The sequence below is a fragment of the Mauremys reevesii genome, linkage group 2 (genome assembly GCF_016161935.1).
Source record: "Mauremys reevesii isolate NIE-2019 linkage group 2, ASM1616193v1, whole genome shotgun sequence".
Lineage (NCBI taxonomy): Eukaryota > Metazoa > Chordata > Testudines > Geoemydidae > Mauremys > Mauremys reevesii.
In genome coordinates, this window is record NC_052624.1 from 89,304,936 (window position 1) to 89,325,517 (window position 20,582).

Consider the following 20,582-nt stretch of genomic DNA (forward strand, 5'->3'; position numbering starts at 1 on the left):
TGCATAGCAGCAGTCAAAAAGGCAAACAGAAGGTTAGGAACTATTAGGAAAAAGGATAGAAAATATCATAATATTATATAAATCCATGGTGTGTCCACACCTTGAATACTGCATGCAGTTCCTGTTGCCCCATCTCAAAAAAGGATATAGTGGAACTGGAAAAGTTTTAGAGAAGGGCAACAAAGATGATCAAGGATATGGAATGGCTTCCATATGAGGAGGGACTAAAAAGATTAGGATTGTTCCATTTAAAACAGATGACTAAGGGGGATACATAAAGGTCTGTAAAATCATGAATGGTGTGGGGGAAAGTGTTATTTACCCTTTCCCCACAATACAAAAACAAGGGGTCACCCAATTAAATTAGTAGGCAGCAGATTTAATACAAGAGGAAATACTTTTTCATACAACACAATTAAACTGTGGCACTCATTGTTATGTGATGATGGCCAAAAGTGTAACCAGGTTCAAAAATGAACTAGGTAAGTTCATGGCAGATAGGTCCAGCAATGGCTATTAGTAAACATGGTCAGGGTTGCAAACCCATGTTTGGGGCAACCTTACACCTCTGACTGCCAGATGGGGAAGACAGGAATGGATCACTAACTGCCCTGTTCTGTACACTCCTCCTGAAGTTCTGGTATTAGCCACCATCAGAGACAGGATACTAGGCTAGATAGCGTACTGGTCTGACCCAACATGGCAGTTCTTTGCCAACCTGGAATAGTCAGCTTAATCCTCAATAACTTTTCCAGTGTTGCTTCCCCCAAGGGCCAACAGGTTCGCACTAGCTGAGAAATCCCAAGTGGCTGATATCAGTTTGGGGAGGATCAGAACCATAATCAGAGCCACAGGTGTGTGCACAAAGACATTAGAAGGATTAGATTGTCACAAGGCTTTCAAAGGGGTTTTTAATCTAGGGAACCCCTTGCTCAAACAATCCCAAATATCAGCTAACCTGCCCTATCCTGGGCCCTTATGAGGCACAGCAATTTTCAAGACAGTCTAAGCAAGCAGGTGGATTTCGGACACTAATGACTTTTCTATTAAACAGTAGTCAAGTGTCAACTACACTTAACTGTAGCAGAGTTACCACTCTCCTATGATGACTGTGGCTTCAATATGAAGTTAGGCTACCTTTCACACATCAACAGTCATGCCTGACTTTTGCATGCCATCACAAAAGTGCATCAGTGATTAACTGGAGACCACCAGAAGGAGGAAGCTTCGTATAAATAAGGATTATATCAAAACACCCAATATTTTAATGAAAGAAAATGGATATCCACACATTTGCACTTATGTACAATTTTGTGATATATATAATTTTAAGCTGTTTACAAATAACATTTAATGCTTCAAATATTACATAATGTTGATATATTTCTAGCAGAAATAAATATATTGCACTTAAAAAGAAACTTTTCATTAGATGTTGCTTCAAAGTTTATGTTCATAACTTTTTTTCATAAAAAGATTTCCCCTCCATCACCCCCTCCCTACCCCCTCTCCCCAAACACACGCTTTCATTACATGGTGAATGTGCTCACTCAAGACATTATAAACAACAAATTAAACACAGCAAACAGCAGGTCTGTGGTACATTCTGTTAAAGAGGCTACACATCCAGTTTACCTTCCCTGTTTTTAAAAAGAAATCTTTACCCATTTCTGAAGGTACAATAAGAAAATAAGAGACTATTTAAAATGTGCCAGAAGTAAAATACAGCAAATTGTATTTCTTGTCCATATATTAAGATAAGAAATTACTTCACAGAGTGTTTATTTAGATCACTGCTCAATTTCAAAAGGGAAAATAATGCAATAAAAAGGTGTATGCAGTGTTGTTGTAGCCATGTCTGTAATATCCTGGGACTGACAAGGTGAGTGAGGTAATATCTTTGACTGGACCAACTTCTGTTGGTGACAGAGACAAGCTTTACATAAAGCTCTTCTTCAGGTCTGGGAAATATATTCAGTGTGTCACAGCTAAATACAAGGCAGAACAGATTGTTTAGCAAAAGTAGTTACTAGGCCACTTCACCTTGAATGGTCCCTTGAAATGTGTTAACTATATTAAACCATCTGTTTCACCTTGTTTTAGCTGTGACACCCTGAATATGTTTCCCAGACTTGAAGAAGAGCTCTGTGTAAGCTGGAAAGATTGTCTCTCATTTTACAGACCAGAACCCACATTCAATGACAGGTTACCAGAGAGTCCAAAATGCCACCTCACTGTAGGACAGAAGTTGTAAGTAGCGAAACCACATTTTCTGCTGCAGAAAGGGACAGTAAGGAGTGGTAAGAATTAGGTCTCACCAAACGAACATACATTTCAATGAGTAAAATTCACCCTGTGCAGAGAAACAGAATGGCTCTTGCCACAGAGCCTCTTCAAATAATGAGACATGCGGTGCTTAGGCCTGAATGCTGACTCTACATGGGGGTGAATTTCACCCAACTGGTATAAGCTTTCAGTTTAGGACACTTCCCAAAAAAATTTAAAAACATTTTTCCAGTAATACTTCTGATCTCCCACAATACACAAAGATCTCGTGGGATCTAAACAAGTCATCAAATCACCTTTGTTTTTAAAAACAAGTTGATTTTTAAAAGTCTAATATTTGCTGAATCTTGGGATGTTGCTCCCCCATGGGCCATTGCAGTACAGGAAAAGTTATTGCCTGAATGAATGGCCAGACTTTTAGAAGCACTTGGTACCTACCGTTGCTTTCAAGGCCTTAAGGGTGTGTGTTTGCTAGGAAATTTGGTAGATTTTTCAGCACTGGTGCAGTTCCACTGGTGCCACCAAAGATATAAGAGCTAGTGCAGACTATGCACAGGCCATGATGTCAGTGACAACCTGTAGTCTGTCTCCACTACACCTTACCCATAGGTGGGACTGCACCTGTGCTGAAAAATGGCTACAACATTTCCCAGAGTAGAGAAGACTTAACATTTTCCTTGGACCGAGCAAGGGCCATTTTTATCTGAAATGAAAAAAATCTCTTCTTAGTTTTGGAATTTAACCCATTTCGTCTATACTGCTTAAGTCAATTCACATGTTCTGTATCTCCACTACAATCAATGGCTCTGAATTTGTACCCAGCACTGTCCTGCAGAGTAGGCAACAGACCAACTAGGGCACTTCTGAAAACTGAACAGCTAAATTTAAGATGTGTTTTATGTCTTACTTCTTTCAGGTTTCCAGAAATAAAAAGGAAATTGGATAAAGGCATCTAAGTCATTTGCCTCAGTCTGGGATTCCTTTGATTGATACAAGATGTGAATATTTCTGGGTAACAGAGTAATTAAAAAAAACCCATCCAAATTTATTCATAACACTGAGCCAGGCAATAAAACAATGGACTGAAGATAATCTTACCATTCTGTTTGAAAAGCATATTTGGGCATGTTCATCCAGCCCTTTTTAAAAGAGAAGATCACCCATTCTGCTTAGCCGAGAAAGCTTGGGAAAATGAGGAGTGTTCTATATCAGGCATAAAATGTGAAATACATAGAAATATACCAGTTTAAATTATATTTGGCATTGCTAAGCCATCTACCAGTGGCAGACATTTTCCCTCAAAGTGATATCATTGGGATATTGGCAATTCAGGAAGAGATTACTGGAAGAGATTACTGAGCCAGCATCAAAGCAGAACAGGGATTCTTTTTTTAAGCAATCATAAAAAATTCAATGTTTAAGCAGTTAAAATCTGGATTACATTTCTAAATTTATCTACTTATTCAAATCAATGTAAAGCAGCCTGAAAATTGGTTACTAGTCTCCTCTGACAAGTTCCTACACTGGCATTGTCACTAATGTCACTGTCCAGCTAGCGAGACGCCATTAGTGAGATTGGAAAAGCTTGGTGAAATCTTGTTCCCATTAAAGTCAGTTACAACTTTGCTACTGACTTTAGTGGGGCAAGGATTTCACCCCCTAAGAACCGTCAGAATTTACACTCAGATACAGCCTTCTGCTGGAAGGCAAGGAGGGGAGCAAGTCAATAATATAGATCAGAAATTCCCCATACTTATGTCAATACTGGCATGGGTGCTCCCATTCAGTAACATTGCTCTCCTCTACCACCAACTAAAACCCTTCTACAAGATCCATAAGACTGAAGACCCCTGGATTAACGCTGCTGGATGATTTGTTTTCTTGGCTGCACTGATGGGGAATCCAATGGGTGCAGTGGTTCAAAAGGGATTATGTTGCTGTGGAGAGGAACTAGTCAGACAGCACAAAAGGAGGGGTTGACTACTCAGAGACCCTAAGGGATGTGGAATCAGCCTGTGGATCCTCAGTCACTGAGGTTCAAAAGCCTTGTCCCCTTCCTGACTGATAGGATGGCAAACCCCTCCCTGCTGTGGGGAGTAGTCCATGAGTTTTGGAGAGAACGTCCCACTCCATGCATGTTCTCTACATAAGGAGAGGGCTAGTGCCATATTTTTCATAGACATTTCACATTTTATTCCTAGTGAAGAAGCATTTGCCTTTCACTGGATATTTTAGCATTCGTCTGTTACTATACTTGTACCCTAGGAAGAAATAGAACTTTCTTTGAAATTTTTTCATACTCCATTAGCATCATAGCAGAAATTTCACATGGAGAATACTGGCGCTATTAGGATGGACTCATGAAAATGGCTAAAGAGGTCAAAGAATTTATTGCTTAGACTTCGCTTTATAGAGGAACAGCAGGTCAACGTGAGAAGATTGGTCTCAAATTATAAAGGCTCCATCAGCCTACCTGTTTCAAATTTACTTCTTGAGTCAACTGAAACAGAGAGCCACTGTACTTGCTTGAGCATTTTCTGGTACGTGCACACACAAAAGAGTTTTAAAGCAACTAGGCTGAATTCTTCACACAGTAACACTGCATGCAAAACCAGATAAGTTACCAAAGTTGCACAGGATATATACAAAGTCACAATTTTCCTCAGATTTTGCCATTAGCTAGCATAGGATTAGCACCTGGTTAAAAATGAATGACACATTTATGCTATGTAAGCCAAACAATTGAAAGGGGAGGGAAAAAACTGTCAATTGTCCCACCAAATCTACACTGAAAATATTTAAAATGTGGCATTATCTATATATTTGAGAGGTTAACTGTAACTTTTGCAGCATATGTATCTGTTCCACCAATATTCTCAGATTTCCCCAAAAGTAGGGCTCTTCATATCAAAACAGGGCATGATTAGCCAAAAGTGTGACTTCAATACAAATAACTTGCAGCTAAGTCTGACAGCCAAGTGCAAACTCCAGTATATAGGTACAGCTGGCCAAATACGACATCTATTTGCAGCCCATGCAAGCAGACAGAAGGCTTGGCCCAGTATATTGATTTGTGACATTCCCCAGAGGGCCTCCGAGTCCAAAAATCATGAATGGCATACCATGTTCACCCATTCAAAAACAAAAAACCACAAAAAAACCCACAAGACAAAAAACTCAGTTGCCTCAGATAATTTTACACCAGTCTTTGCAGCATCCCCTACGCAAAGTTGGGTGAAGACAAAATAATACCGCGATTACTGAGGTAATGGTACCTATTTGTTCAAGGGAAAAATTGGCAAGATTTTAAAGGCAACCAACTATTCTTGATTTATCAGTACAGGTCTCATCTGTGAGACAAATATCCTTTGTTTTAATCAGCTGCAACGGAACATAGCGTAAGAATTAGGCAAAGTGTGAGATGGTGTTACAGCATTTTGTGGCAGGACAGCAAAAGGCAAGTCAGTGGGCTACAGCCAAAAGACTGTCATGTGACATGCCTTTCCATTCACCCAGACGTGTGGCATATCACATAAAAAGCTGCGATCTCTACTGCATATACTGTTGTAACACACATTGGTCGGGTATAGAACAGAATAATGCGATGAAGACCGGCCTTCCACTCTAAGCCTTACTTCTGATCAGCCCCTACAGCCCCTGGTAAGTTCTCTTTACAGAACTCATGACTAGGGTGTAAGAACTGGGGTCAATAAGCATATGGTATTTCTTACCTATATACAGAAACTATACAGTGGCTGAGCTGATTGGACCCTGCTCTTTCATCTGAACGTTTATTCTTCACAGATGTTGAAATTCACCCCGTACAGAGAGCCAGCACAAGGCATCAACACCTCTTAAGACTTCAGTGGTGCACAGGCCTCAAGTTGGATCTCTGCAGAGGAGCACATCTGACCCATTATTCTAATTACATTATTATATTACAGACAAAAAATAACTAGAAAATCTGGATTGCAGCCAGAATCAGACCTATTGTTTACAAAACCATGTTTAATTAGAAACCCATTAAAAGATAGATATGAGTAAAATATTGTGGGCCAAATTACATGCTTATTTATACCCCAGACCATTCCACTGATCAAACTGGGACATATACAAGCACAGAATTTGGCTCTGGTCTGCCTGGCAGGACAGCATAGCTGGCAACATTATCCATCACCATGAAAATCAGAGGAGAAGCTAGTAAATTCTTATGCACTGGTCATGCACCAGGATCCACTGACATTTGCAAGTTGGATGGGCAGACCTTTATAGTAAAAGAATTTGGCTCTGTTCCTTTATCTCATACAAGTGCACATCTGGAGAGAGGGGTCCTTTAGTATCAGTGGCAGATAAATGATTCAGGGTGAAGATTTGAGATCTTTCATTTTCAGATTAAAAGTAACAGATCCTTCAGAATAAATATTTCCTTCCATCACTCCTGACAGATGCTTAAATTGCCCCCTTCTGGGATATGTGAGGAGCTCATTTTTAGACAAAGCACAGAATATAACATTTTTATATAGTTCTCAAACAGTCTTTTTTTTCCTGAACTGATAACTCTGTGAACTCAAAGAAAATAAAGAATTCAAGGCTTGTTGTGTGATCATATTTTCTTGGTATTTCCCCTTAGGAACTAAAACTGTTCTTATTGAAGATAAGCCAGTCTTTAAAAGAAGGACAATCTTTCCCCCTCCTTTTCTCCCAGCAAACTAATGCTGAGATAGCCTAAACATGCTCAAAGCTATAGCAATAAATCTTTCCATATTGGCTCTCATTATTCAGAAGGAAGAATGGACTCAAGTAAGAGTATTGCCTCTTTCAGGATTCTTTTAGCAGGTGGAAAAAAAACTATACACAATTAATTTGTACATTGCTGCGTAAACGCACCTTCTTACTTCGCTAGACATAATGCGCCTTTGGATCAAGCTGCACTTTGCTAAAAGTCCTGTGAACTTTGTGATCCATTTGGCTGTAGCACATAGATCCTTTTGCAACTCCAAGCTTCACTCTCTCTCGCTGTGACCCCTTGATGGAGGAATCTGTATCCATAATGCATTATGTTAGCCAGTCTGTTATGAGTTCAGCTCTTTCTCCATAGGTTTTTTGGGAAGGTCCCCTGTATTTTCATACCAAATTTGCACATTTAAAAATCTCGATTTCCCTTGTTTTATGTCAGTCATACAAATGGTGTCATCACTGCAGAGGAATGACGCAGTCCTTGAATAGCTGCATAAGGCCCTTGCTGAAAGTAATGGTGGTATCTGGGCATGTGGAATGATGGGAATGTTGGGCCACTACCTTGCATTGAGCTGGCTATGGCAGAAGGTGTAAGAGGCATTCCCAGGCGGCTGTATGGAGGCAGAGATCCTTGGATTGGATGAGGTATAGGTGTAGCTATGGATGCAGTGCTGGTACCAAGGGCAGTCAAGGACTGTGGGTGCTGAAATCCAGGAAAACTGGTTGAAGAGGATACCCAGGAGCTGAGGGATAAGTTATCGGAGGTTGTAAAAGCTGATCCTGCAAAGAAAATAAATGGCTGAAGCCTAAGGTAGCTAAAATAGCAAAGAGATAGAAAAGGAAAGGGAATCTTTCACAGCAAAGTTGACATGGAAGACATTCCACAGATTGACTGTGCACTTCATTGCCAGGGGATGTTGTGAAGGCCAAAACTATAATTGGGTTAAAAAAATAATTAGAGAAGTTCATGGAGGATAGCAGGGGTGCTGGAACAATTTTTAGAGTGGGGGTGCTGAGAGCCATTGAACCAAACTGTAAACCCTGCATATGATGGAAACCACTTCAAGCCAGAGGGTGCGGTAACACCCCTAGCATCTCTAGCTCCGGCACTTATGGCGGATAGGTCCATCAATGGCTATAAGCCAAAATGGGCAGGGATGCAGCTCTGGGTGGATATTAGACAGGATATTAGACTGGGCGGACCACTGATTTGACTCAGTATGGCCATTCTTATGTTAAGAGGGGATGCCATTGGAAATTAAATACTCTAAAAGAATTCCTTAACTGTTTAGATTATTCCAGGATTGCTCCCTTTTATACCTACACCTTAGATGAGGTTTCATTTTAAGAAACTGGTTGAAGTTGTTTGGAGAGCAAAATCAGCATTGCTCATTTATTTTACATAGCACCTCAAGGAATACACCACTTTAAAATAGAATTTTATTCTGCAGTTTGTCAGTCTGTAGATGGATATCAGAATGCCATCCACTGTTAATACTGGTGCCAAAAATGGAAACATCTGGCTAGCAGAGGTAAAGTCTCATTTTAGTGCAGCACTTTGTTAAGAAACATGCTCCTAACATTTTATATCAGCTGGTCACCAGGGCTGGTTAAAATTTTCCAAAATTTGAGTTTGATAAAAATTTAATCAAAGATTGATTTTAAAAAGGATTTTTTTCCAGTGAAATTTTGTCAAAATTTGGGGGGCAGTGGTTGGGGTCAGGAAACCAAATTAAAAAATAGGATCTTTTTGAAAATGTTTTATCAGTTTTCAGCGAGCTCTAGTGGTCAGATAGTAACCATAAGAGGTAGGATCAACAGACTTGCCTGGCTACTGAAATCTCTCCAAATATATTGGAATATTGGATGCATTGTGCATTGGATGCACAAAAATGTGCTCTAAGGCAGAATTTTCTAACCTAATAAGGGTTTATTTGTTAACTTCCAAAAATTGCTGTTTTCTGAAACCTCACACCCTATAGCATTTCTTTGCTATTCCTCTCCTTTGAGGATTTCAGAATTAGAAAAAAAGACAGACTTGTTTAAATTACATATGAAAAAAAAAGTTTTAATTAGCCCACTTGACAGCAATCTTTTTGGCATGCCTGTGGATAATTTGCTTTGATAACTACACTAAGGCCATGTCTACACTACAGACACTATAGAATCATAGCTACAAAGCCATAGATATGCCTCTATAACAATGTCATGTAGACGAGGACTACAACTACAGAAGAGGTTTTTCCACTTTTGAAAGTCAATCATTCTCAAAGTCTGATGCAAAGCCCTGGCTGGGATGATTTAGTTGGGTTTGGTCCTGCTTTGAGCAGGGGGTTGGACTAGATGACCTCCTGAGGTCCCTTCCAACCCTGAGATTCTATGTATATATGCACACACACAGTATATTTTTAACTGTAGAGGGGTATGTTGTGTACAGATACACATCTCCTCTTTGTTAATAGCTTTAGTAACCAGACTTCATGTTACCTTAAACTTGACATTTTGTGTTCTAGAAACAATGACATCTTCTCTGGGATTCTCAGAGACACCAGCATAAACTACTAGCCTGTGTGATCATATTTTCAGATTTGATTATTATGAGATAGGTATATCCCATATAATACAACTGGAAGGGACCTTGAAAGGTCATTGAGTCCTCCAGTCCAGTCTCCTGCCTTCACAACAGGACCAAGTACTGTCCCAGACAGATTTATTTTTGCCCCAGCTCCCTAAGTGGCCCCCTCAGGGATTGAACTCACAACCCTGGGTTTAGGAGGCCAATGCTCAAACCACTGAGCTATTCCTCCCCCCAAGACTTCCTAAACAAAATGATCAAACAAATTTGGGGTGAGGCGAGGACCCTTGCAAACCATTGCCTGTTGCAAGAATTAAACCCAAAATAAACTTTTGGAGATCCTGAAATAGTTTGCAGATGAAGCAGGTCATGAAGTCACCAGGCAGGGAATAACACATTAAGGACAGTAAGGGATACCCATAGTACTACAGGTCTATTTTAACTAGCATAGTGACTGCAGATGTAACTTGTCCAGCAAGCATCCATTTGGAAGGCAACTCAGGGTAGCAATTGGTAAAACAAGCAAAACTAAGTCATTTGGGAGTGAAATGACAGGAAGGATTGGGGCTTTAGTCAGCCAGGTTGTTACAAGTTCAAGGCCAATTCTCCAGCCTGCATGTTCCTTGGCACTGCTCAGGCAATGCAGCATAGCCATATTCTGGCTAGAGATGGCCAGCAGAGAGTTCTTTTTGGGTAAAGGAACGTTCCCTGGCATCAAGCTGGTGAAAGCAGCATAGCTCTCTCCTGCACCAAGCACCTCCTAACTCACCACCAGCATACAAAGCATGCCAAATACAGCTGGGGACTAAACTCCATTGGTGAAGGATCAGTTTGGGGCCTTATCTCAGTGGCATAAGTTAAAGCAACTCTGCCGAGCTGGGCAGCACTGGTTGTGGCCCCCCCGGCACTGCAAAGAGTTGAGATGCGGTGGAGAATTTAGCCCTTAGTGTGTTCTCTTCAATGTATTTTCCTACCTCTGCTTTGTGTTGCCTGGCTCTCATCTCCCAGAACATCATCTTCTCCGCCATAGGTTCTGATGGGGGAGCGTGCATAGGAATGCTTTTGAATAAGGCTCTCCACACTCTCTCTATGGAAGAAAGCAATATTGTACATCAGTAGCATCCTGAGCATTACCTCCTCTGTTTAGCGTATAAACCCCATAACCCATTGTATGCTGTAACTAAGCCAGATGTGTCTGACGCGTATGGATGACATCAGCTCAGACACTATAGCTGAATGAATAATTAAATTAGGGGGGGAAATGATGACCAGATTGTCTCTGCTCATGAAGTGCGCACCAACAGATCATATTTTCTCAAATTCTCAGAATCATTAAAACAAGATGTTTCATGCATTGCAGTTTTTCTGTGGCTTGTGTTAAAAATCCCAAATGCAATTAATATTGTTTACTCATTGTTGGCCACATCTTACATTGTATTGTGTCTGGTCCTGGAATGAATGAGAGCAAATTTACCACCAAGTTTCTTGTGTGTGTTTTCACAGACAGTCAATATAAAACCAGCCTAGGCAAGTATTTGAAGATGCAAGCTTAAAATTCACATTCTGTGAACATTTGAGCTAGTAAAACTAGGTCTGGGTCAGGAGTGATGGTCACAATCCAATTCACAATGAACAAGTGTCTACTTCACAAATACTACCATCACAGCTGGCACTCCCCTATTCTTGCAAAGACTATCAGCAAGATCAAGTCATAGGCATGGGCAGAGCTCACCCACAAGGACAGTCCCTCACAGTCAGGGTGTAGGCATATTAACAATACAGTACAGGAAATCTGCTGTGCTCCTTCTCATGTGGTACATATTCTGTGGACTAGCAGAGGTCTGGTAGGCCTAGACCTCTCAGCCTGGCACCTTGAACAAGCACTGAATTCACGCAAATAGAAGAAAGTCATAGCTACATGATGAGTAAGCCAATTTATGGAGAGGACCAAATTAATCCCTGGTATATTTCCATTTAATTCAGAGGCATTACACCAAGACTGAATCCAATACATTTCCAGTGTGGCTTTATATTCCTGTTCTCATCCAGGAAATCTAGTCTATAGAGGATTGGGGCCTATCTTACAGCACTTTCCTCCTACCAAACCAGGTTTTGCTCTTGCTGAGCCAGCTCACTCCCTGGGGTAATTCTGGCTGAGCTCTCTTACAGAATCCAGGCAAGCACTTTCCAGCAGAGGTAGATGTTTTTAGTTTAAGGCTGCTTAACAAAAACAAATCCAAACCTCACAGACTCCTCCCTCAAAGCCTGTGCAGGCCAAGTAGTCCCTTCCCCAAGTCTGCCCCTCACACCAGCAACACAAAATTTCCTGGCTCTTACCCCAGAAATAAAGGACTTCACACAATCTTATTTCTGTCCATTTTAATTTCTGGAGCAATTCCTCTCTGCAGTAGCTCCAGTAGTAGTTCATTGGGAGCACAGCCTCTGACCCCCCCCCCCAACTTTCTGATGGGTGTTACAGTCTCCCTTCTCTAGTTCCTGTTGCCCTCTTTTATACGGATCAGCCATTAAGGTCCAGCTCTTTTCTCAGGTGCAGAGGGCAGGGCTAATGAGCTAGCCAGCCAGCTGCAGGCCTCTAACCCCCCTTATACTTTCACAAAGGTAATACATCTGTTTGGCGCAGGTTTCTTTCAGCCTTACCATTTGATAATTTTGCTACATCTATTTTATTATGGCAATTCAGCTGTTGCAAAAATTCCAAGGAAAAACATTTTCCAAATAGCACAATAAATCACGGTGCCACATGTTTTCCTTTCCTACAAAAAGGCTATTATAGTCATTTTGTCCTTGGTCTATCGCTGGTATCATTACTTATGCTAGTCCCCTGGAAAAAAAATAAAAAGGGGATCTTATCTAAGTGATTTACTTGTGTCAGGATTGGAAGTGGACTGAAAGCAATGGCAGTTCCTACATAGAGGATGATATAATTGAATTATTGCCTTTTAAGTGATTGAAAACAGTGGGCATATCAGGCCTATCTCCAAGAAGATTTTACAAAGAAAAAGACAGACGGCATTGTTTATGTTATGTATTTAATGCCTCTTAGTCTTTTCTTTTTCAAACAGACTGGAAAATGTTACTTACCAAGAAAGAAAGAAATAAACATGGACAATAGGAGACCAGCATAGAATAATGAATTGGGATTGCCTTGGCAAAGTGGGGTAGATGCCAGGCGGCAAGCACTTTCACATTTGAAGGCCAGATATACAGCAACTAACCTTAAAAGCTCTGAAAAAAATAAATCACTTTCAGGTGATATGTCTGTATTGACTTTATTAGTAGTAAATGTCTGCTTGTAATGATATACTCTGATGTACGGTATGTAATAATGTTGTGAAACGGCAGAAACAATGCAGGCTCCAGTTCTAGTTCAATGGGCCAAATTCATCTGTAACCTTATGAGGTTCAATGGAGGTACATTACAGATAAATTTGGCCCAATAAATTTACCTTTGAATTTCCCTATGGGAATTTAAAACTAAATCAAATACCCACAATTATTGCAGACTAAATTCTTTCCAGATGGGTCACTTTGCTAGACAGAGAACTGTATTATCTTATGTGGTTGTCTTTTTTCAAAGGGAAAAGAGGTCTGACTTTTAAGTGAACCCTGAATGTGAAAAGTTTGAAAGTGGGGCACAGTATGTTAGGATTTTTTAAAAAATTATTATTACTGTTATTTTGTAGATATTGTGCCACAAATCATCAGATTCATTGTGAAAAGAAAAAGTATTTTAAAAACAGGAAAAAATTCAGAATGAGGAAACTGCGATTTGAAAAAGCAGCTCATGACACAAAAGTGTTAGTTCTGAGCTACAACCTTGGGCCAGGTCTACACAAAATTTTTTGCCTGTACTGTAATGTCACTTAGGGCTGTGATTTTTTTTATGACATTTTTATACCAGCAAAAACCCTAGTGTAGATACTGTTATACTAGCAAAAAAAGTTCCTTTGCTGGTATTGTTTATTTCATTGGGGAAATGGAATGAGTTGTACGGACAAAAGAACTCTTTTGCTGGTGTAAGCTGCATCTGCACTAGGATGATTTGCGGTTAGGGTTGCAATGGCAAACCCTTTCTAGTGCAGACAAGGCCCTGCTCTCTGCAGCTGAGGTTTAACATTCAAAATCTTACATAAGCTAATCTAGGCTGACTGCATTGCTGGTTTATGGTTTTATTACAAAACAACTAACTATTTTTAATGTTAAAGGTCTAGATTTTGAGTCACACAATGTGTCTGTATGGTGGAGTAAAAGAGTAAGACCTGCAACCAAGAACCGCCTCCACAGATTATCTGGAATTTTGGATTAGACAAAAGTGCACTATCTAGGATACCTATAGCATGACAATCTATATATGGAGATTGGGGATGGGGGAGAGAAATACTCAAAAAAAAAAACCCACCCCAAACATAGAAATGAACTTAATGGGAACAATACTCATTTATTTAAAACTTATAGTTTTATATTTATGTGTGCAAAAGGTCTTAAACAAATGAAAGGGATTAATAACTAGGCGGATCATGTCACAACATTTCTCAAAAGATATATGCAGATAATTTTATAAATCACTGAAAGAGAAATCAATATTTGCCATATTATGATTCTGTTCAATAAAAATACTTAATAAATGAAAACTGTAGACTGAAAATCAGATTGTTGGTGTTTTTAGATGCATTCCTTGAAAATGGTCAGAGTTGATCTATAATCAGGTGACCATCTTGTGAAAAATGAAGTAATTTCAGTTTAATCCAAGAAAAGCTTTTGGACTTCAGTTTGCAGATAGTTATTGCCTAATGCTTAACTCAACTGATTTTTACTTTATGCAGTTACTTAGATTTCTACAGCGCCTTCTATTTACCAGTAAATTTAGGTAACTGAATATTGCGGGGTTTAGAGCTGTAAGAGAAGTGGAGGTGAAGATGCTATCTTATTGCCAATTTCTTTTGCATGCTCTCCCAACATTTTTTCACCCTTCAAGCTCCCCTTTTAAACTTAGTTCTATTGTAAAAATGAATGAAATACACACATTAGTACCATAAAATAATATGATCAAATTGTGCTAAGTATACAACTGTACGATAATAGTATGGAATGGGCTGGAGACTAGGAAGAGGTCATAGAAGATAGGAGCTGAAGCTGTCTGAACAGGGGAGTAACTGTGTAGCAGAAGGAAACTGATGGCAAGAAGGAAACGGAGTTGCTGCTGGCCAGCATGGAACAGGAGGACATGCTGATGACAGGAGGCAGGATGAACAGGATAAATGCTAATGTGAGAAGGGAATTACGAGGATCTCAAAGAACTGTACGGTGACAGAAGCACATGGTGAGACAAGACTGGTCAATCAACCTTCATTTATATTGAATAAAATCCCTCTCTTCTCCACATCAGAAAGAAGCCATTTTGGTTTTGAACCATGAATCCAATAATGTGAACAGGTCATAGCATTTCAATGATGCAGAACCCATTACATGCTGCATATCAAGGATAGTAACACCTAACGATGGCTCGTGGAGAATATTTTTTCTTTCAGAGGATCATCAGAGCTTCCACATTTTGGCTGCAACATTAAGCCACCAATTCTAGTGTTGTATTAATCTGTGGGTTGGATGGCTCTGTCTTACCTCCTATTGTAACTCATTCCAAAGCTGAGGTCTCTTGACTGACAATGCTTTACCTCCAGTTTTCACAAGCACAATCTTAGGCCTTGTTAGCGGCGCTGTCCTGGAACAGCAGAACTATCTCACAGGACCATGAATTGACAGGCAGTCTCTGATGTAGCTGGGATCTGATCCACTAGCAGATTCAGACCAAGGATTTAAATTGCCACTGCCAGTGACCTGGGAGCCAGTAAAAAATACAAAGCTCTCTTATGTTCTTTGCAACTGAGGAGCAAGGCAATATCTTGCATAAGCTGGAACATCTGTTTCCTTCCATCATCAAACCCAAGTGAATTATAGAAATTCACTCTGGAGATGATAAAGGCAAGGATCACTATGGCCAGATCCTCAATCAAGATGAAAGGGGCTATGCTTCCTTGTAGGCAGAAGAAGGCATTCCTTTGATGACTTTTAATTAAATCTCTCATTTGCTGTTTGTGGTGCTCTCACTACAGCCCACAGTATAGTGTTTTCTGATCACCTGGGCTTTGCTGCTGCAATGTATTATTCATGGGCACATCCCATTCCCATGGAGTCACCATCGAGTCCATGGGGCCTATCTGTGCACAATACAGTGTATGGTCAGGACCATGGGCATTGAGTCCACTCTATTCTTGCATATACTTGAAGTTGTGTCTTTTTCTGCAGTTGGTATCAGTGCTAGAGAGCGAGTGTACATGGGATGGGGACAGGCTTTGGATGGAGCAGGCTTTAGACAACATTTTTTGCCTTAGCCCAAGGCAACAGACAAAGCTAATACATATCTGGACCACCCTGGCAGTGCTAGGTGCAGGTTAGGACCCATCTTAGACACATACAAAAATCAGGGATTCCTACATACAGCTCATCCAGCCATTCCACTATGGGCCTGGTTCGATGTCTATCGAAGTCAAAGTGGAGAGAGAAATTCCACTATGTCATCACCTTTTGCTTCAGGTGGCGGCAGAGAAGAGCCCTCTGCACCTGTAGTTCCTTGAGGAGATGCTGTCAGTCAGGAAGACCTAAAATAGCTATAGACATTATGAGCCACACTGACCAACCTGTCCATGTTTTCCCCATTTTACAGGAGCTCCCTCACTGTCAATCTGGGCGATAAGCAAAGCAATAAGGATCCCACCCTAATCCACTCCCCATGCCCCACTGTCTTTTGATGCTTTCCTTTTTTAAGAAAATGCAACGTACAATAGATTAATAGGAGGAAAATAATAAAGCTGACAACTGTGTTTTGCTGGGCCATTCAGTGCAACACAAAGAAAAATACCCAACAGGATACAGAGTGTATGAATTATCAGTTTACAGCTTGAATAACTTCTTTAGCTCTGGATTTCAAAGGTTTCCCTTTTTTGTAGCTGCCGGTTAGTACATTTGGAAGAGAGCCCAGATAACAGAAGACATCAGAAGTGAGGTGATGTGAAGACAGACAGAATAAATGAGCTCGGAAGGAAAAAAAAAAAACTTGCTGGAAGTCTCACTGTAGTAGAACTTTTTTTTTTAAAGGAAAAGATGACTAATTTGTCCAAGACTCAAGTGGTGAAAAGGAGTCCTTCAAAGAAAGGTGCGGGGGGAGGAACAAGTGCCCTTTTACTGAAGAGGGAACAGAGTGAAGTGAATAACAAACAATTATCTGAAACCCTGCTAAGGAATCGTCCAGCCACGATGCTTACTGTATACACACAACACACGATCAACAACATATACAGCACTTCAAACAAATTATGCTGATACCCTGCTATTGCATGCTGGCTTTATGACCATAATCCAGCTCTTAGTTACACCCATCAAGCCAAATCCTCATCTGGTGTAAATTGACATAGTTCGGCAGAGCTAGGCCAGTCGACACCAGCTGAGGTTTTGGCCCATCAAATTAAACGGTGTTGAATGGGTTAAAGTGAAAATAGAATCTGGCCCAAGGTGTGCTAGGGAGCCAAAATTAGCCACAGAAAATCAAAGCTAACATGCTAGGACTGGATAAATACAACACATGAAAAGCAAAGAGTCACAACTTTTAAAAGAAGATAAATCAAAATAAAATCTGTGCTGGTATTTGGAAAAACCGGGGTTTGGAAAACAGTAGGGTACAGGCTGGGTGTATCTCAGAAATGACACTTCCTGAGATGATGGCATCATCACAACGCACATACCAGCCATTAATTTTAACTTTGGAAGAGCGGTGATAAGCCTTGTACTTTGCATAAGGTAAAGTAGCAAGATTTAGACCACTATATGGAAAAAATAGTAGAAAGTATGGGATTAAAGCATGAGGATATTAAATATCCCTTCCCCCTCGTATACACCAGCCCCCCACCCCACTCCCCAAAAAGGGAAAAGAGCAATATGCAGCAAATCAGAAAAGTAAAATGTTTCCTTTATATTCCTCTCCCCTGATTTGCCAAACTGCAAACTCATATGAAAGTTCACTAGAGGTATTTACATGATTTGTTTCTTAAACTAATGACATATGAGGTCACACTCATCCATGATATTACTCCACTGGGTCAGATTTAACCCCAGGGATGCAGAGAGCGCTTTTTTTGAAGGTCAGGGAAGTGGGATGAGAGCAGTGTCAGTCCTGGAGGTGACTAATGCTCCCTCTCATGCAGGATAAGAGAAATCCACATAGAGAATCTCCTTGGCAGTGGAAATGACGTGCTTGATTCTATATTACTCTGCCCCTTGCGTAGTCCTTCACACCAGTGAACCGTGAGTGGAAAAGTGAGAAAGATGCTACCAAATCAGAATGTTAGTGTTTTGCACCCACTTTGCACTGGTGTAAATGACTACACATGGGGCAGGGCAACAGCAAATCAGGCCCAACAGGAGACTAATCTGGGTTCCAGGTGTTTACAATATTGGGAAGTGGACAGATTCCAAGGTTTCAGCTGGGTTATAGACCATGCTGGGCTGGAAAGAAAGAAAGCTTGGCTCCTGGCCACCAGGAGGCAGAGTTGGGTAGGAAAGCTTGGAAGAAACTAGATTGGGGGCTCCCGTATGCCCAGCACCCTTGTTCAGCCCCCAACCTGTGCTTCTGATAGGACCTGTCTTTTTCCAGTGCTGGTTCCTGACAACTCCTCCAGAGGAGGAACAAGCAGGGGAGGTGGGTCTTTGATCCATATTGGAGAAGAATTAGCACAGAGTTGTAAATTGCTTTGGAAATGGGGGTGGGGCCAGCAAAGGTGCTGATTTTCCAAAGTGCCATGGAGTGCTGGACCCCCAGCTCTGCCCCAGGCCCTACCCCCATTCCACCCCTTCCTCCAAGGCCCCACCCCACCCGCCTCTTCCTGCCCCTGCTCCACCCCCACTCCACCTCTTCCTGCCCAGTTCCGCTCCCTCCTCCGAGCGCACCGAGTCCTCGCTCCTCCCACCTTCCCCCCGAGCCTCCTGCATGCTGCAAAACAGCTGATCGCAGTGGGCGGGAGGTGCGGGGAGGGAGGGAGAGGTGCTGATCTGCGGGGCCTGCAGGCGGTGGGAGGCACTGGAGGGGAGCTGATAAGGGGGCTGCCAGTGGGTGCTCAGCACCCACCATTTTTCCCCCATGGGTGCTCCAGCCCCAGAGCACCCACAGAGTTGGTGCCTATGGGGGCCAGTGGCACTATCAAGCAGCATATGCCTCTCTGCCAGTTTAGAGGGCATGCATGCTTTCTGGCCCCTGGAGGGGGCTAAAAGGGGACAGGAAGAGGTCTCTTTTGATAGATGTTAGGTAAGAGGAAGGGGTCCTGCACTGGGTTGGAGAGCAAGAAAGGTACCGACCCAAGTCAAGTTTACCACTGATATCACCTAACTAACCACACAGTTTGACTGCAATGTAGATGGGGCTATGCCCATATTTGAGTGTTCAAGCACATTTCCCATTCGGTTTATGCCTTCATACAATATATTTCTGTACTTTAGGCATGAACTGCCTGATGTTGACCCTGATTACCAAGAAAACCAATATGAAATGCTGAGTTGGGGCTTCCCCACACATCTACTTTCCTCTCGCTCGCTCTCTCTGATGCTAAGTATTCTTTTGGTGTTCAGACCACACTTCTGCATTAAGAGTGTTTATTGGAGGTATGCAAGTGAGGACACCCCCTCAATTATCTTTAATACAGTCAACAGTCCATTCCTGAGCTTTCCTCACATGCACTAAAACAAAAAAAATGTTCAGAATAAGAGTATGATCCATCGATCGCACTCTGAACATTAGTTTATGGTTCAGTGGTTCTGTTGACTCCCATACTTTAAACTGATTGAATTTCTTGCTGGCTGGTGTGCATGATACTATTCCCAAGGCTAATTCTTCACCACAAGCCCAAAGGAGGCCTTCAGATGCATAGCAAAAAGTGAACCTACTGACCCTGCAATTTGACAGTTCCTATAGACTTTGGGCTCTTGTTCGGCAGAAGTATAAAGAGGCTTACTTCATACATGGTGCCAGTGATGTTTTCTTATTCTCAAGCTATTTTATAGCCTTCTTAATGATAGCTATTTTTAAAAAATCAGCATTCACCAGAGGTGAAAGTAAGCTGGTCCGGTCCGACATACCGTAAGAAAGTAAGAAAGCCGGTACACCTGACTGTACTGGGAAGGCCACTGATGGGGGGAGCAAAAGGGGCAGCTGTCCTATGGCCCGGTGATTTAAAAGGGCCTGGAACTCCTGGCAGCGGCCAAAGCCCCTGGCCCTTTAAATCGCCACTGGAGCCCCAGAGCTCCCGGACGCTGACGCCACTACTGCTACCACACCAGAGCCCTGGGACCTTTAAATTGCCACCGAAGCCCTGGGGCTCTCGGCTGCCGCTGCTACCCTGAGGCTCCAGTGGTGATTTAAAGGGCCCAGGGCTCCGACAGTGATTTAAAGGGCCTGAGGCGCCCAGCCACTGCTACCACTACCGTGCCAGCAGACAGAGCCCAGGGCCCTTTAAATCACTGCCAGAGCCCCAGGCAGCACAAGCTAGGCAGTGCTGAAGAGCTGTCTGGGGGAGTCTGGCCCCAGCCCCGCCTCTTCCCCCCAAGACCCCACCCCTTCCAGGCACCGAGAGCCTTCCCCCCACACACCTTGCCTAGGACCCTGGCCGCCCTGCATACCGGTAAGTACGTTAAGTTACTTTCACCCCTGGCATGCAGCAACAGTGACCACATCACAGTGTCTGATATATTATGTGTGACACCATGGTACATCATATGCCACAGTGTGATAATTGTTGTTAAATTTAACTTTTTTAAGGCACCTGCTGTAGGAGCCATCCTACAACAGAGCAAATGTATAGAAGACAAAAAAATAAATAAAAAGGGCCGCTATCAGTGGGTGAGTCAGTGACTTTTCTAAGAC

At 41.8% G+C, this 20,582-nt stretch overlaps 1 protein-coding gene across 2 annotated transcripts in view; it reads right to left on the minus strand.

Annotated features, from left to right (window-relative positions):
• Nucleotides 1-2,020: 2,020 nt before the first annotated feature.
• The window catches only part of TBX20 (T-box transcription factor 20), a 46,946-nt gene continuing 28,384 nt past the window's right edge, over nucleotides 2,021-20,582 (minus strand). For both annotated transcript variants that reach the window (XM_039527294.1, XM_039527293.1), the window contains exons 8-9: nucleotides 10,573-10,685; nucleotides 2,021-7,803 (exon numbers count right to left, since the gene is read on the minus strand). In XM_039527294.1, the coding sequence (XP_039383228.1) occupies nucleotides 7,463-7,803; nucleotides 10,573-10,685 (454 nt within the window). In that variant the 3' untranslated portion in view covers nucleotides 2,021-7,462. The remainder of the gene's footprint in view (nucleotides 7,804-10,572; nucleotides 10,686-20,582) is intronic.